The 667-nt window shown below is 36.0% G+C and overlaps 1 protein-coding gene across 3 annotated transcripts in view; it reads right to left on the bottom strand.

Moving 5' to 3' along the window:
• Positions 1 to 28: 28 nt before the first annotated feature.
• Positions 29 to 667, bottom strand: part of DSN1 (DSN1 component of MIS12 kinetochore complex) — a 13,607-nt gene continuing 12,968 nt past the window's right edge. Inside the window, exon 6 of one of the 3 annotated variants that reach the window (XM_032295027.1) lies at positions 29 to 404. In XM_032295027.1, the coding sequence (XP_032150918.1) occupies positions 341 to 404 (64 nt within the window). In that variant the 3' untranslated portion in view covers positions 29 to 340. The remainder of the gene's footprint in view (positions 405 to 667) is intronic. The other 2 variants (XM_032295025.1, XM_032295026.1) reach the window with 2 other exon arrangements.

Here is a 667-nt window from a genome sequence, read left to right as displayed (position 1 = left end):
AGGTATGTTATGTGTATAATCTGGTTATAAAATGTGAGTTGAAATGTCATTAAAGAATTAGAAAGCCTGACCGATTCAGAGGATATTAATTCAGGATATCAAACCTGAAATCTTCAAGTCAAATTAATATTCATATTTCCCTAGACTCCATTCTATGAAATTGACCAATAGTAGAGTCCATAAAATTCTCAATATGCAGCCTTCTAACTTTTAGTATTGGTGCACTAATGCTGACTCTCTAAGTACAATGCTTATTATTCATTTTTTCCAAGTTTAGGGTTAATTTCTCCAGATGGGAGAATGAATTTAGATTTTCTAACAAAGGTTCACTCATTTTCACTTACTTTGTTATGTACTCCTTCATCTCAGCCACAGATGCTTCCAGAGAAATATCTGATGCTTTTCTGGAAAACAGAGAGGACTATGACACAAATGTTTCAAGAAGCATTTGCTTTAATATAATCTCCTACAAAGATTTTATTTATTTATTTATTTATTTATTTATTTATTTATTTATTTATTTTTTTGAGACGGAGTTTCGCTCTTGTTACCCAGGCTGGAGTGCAATGGCACGATCTCGGCTCACCGCAACCTCCGCCTCCTGGGTTCAGGCAATTCTCCTGCCTCAGCCTCCTGAGTAGCTGGGACTACAGGCACGCGCCACCAT

Source organism: Sapajus apella, unplaced genomic scaffold (genome assembly GCF_009761245.1).
Source record: "Sapajus apella isolate SASKATOON/1434 unplaced genomic scaffold, GSC_monkey_1.0 scaffold33, whole genome shotgun sequence".
NCBI lineage: Eukaryota > Metazoa > Chordata > Mammalia > Primates > Cebidae > Sapajus > Sapajus apella.
This window is presented reverse-complemented; position numbering and strand designations above follow the sequence as displayed.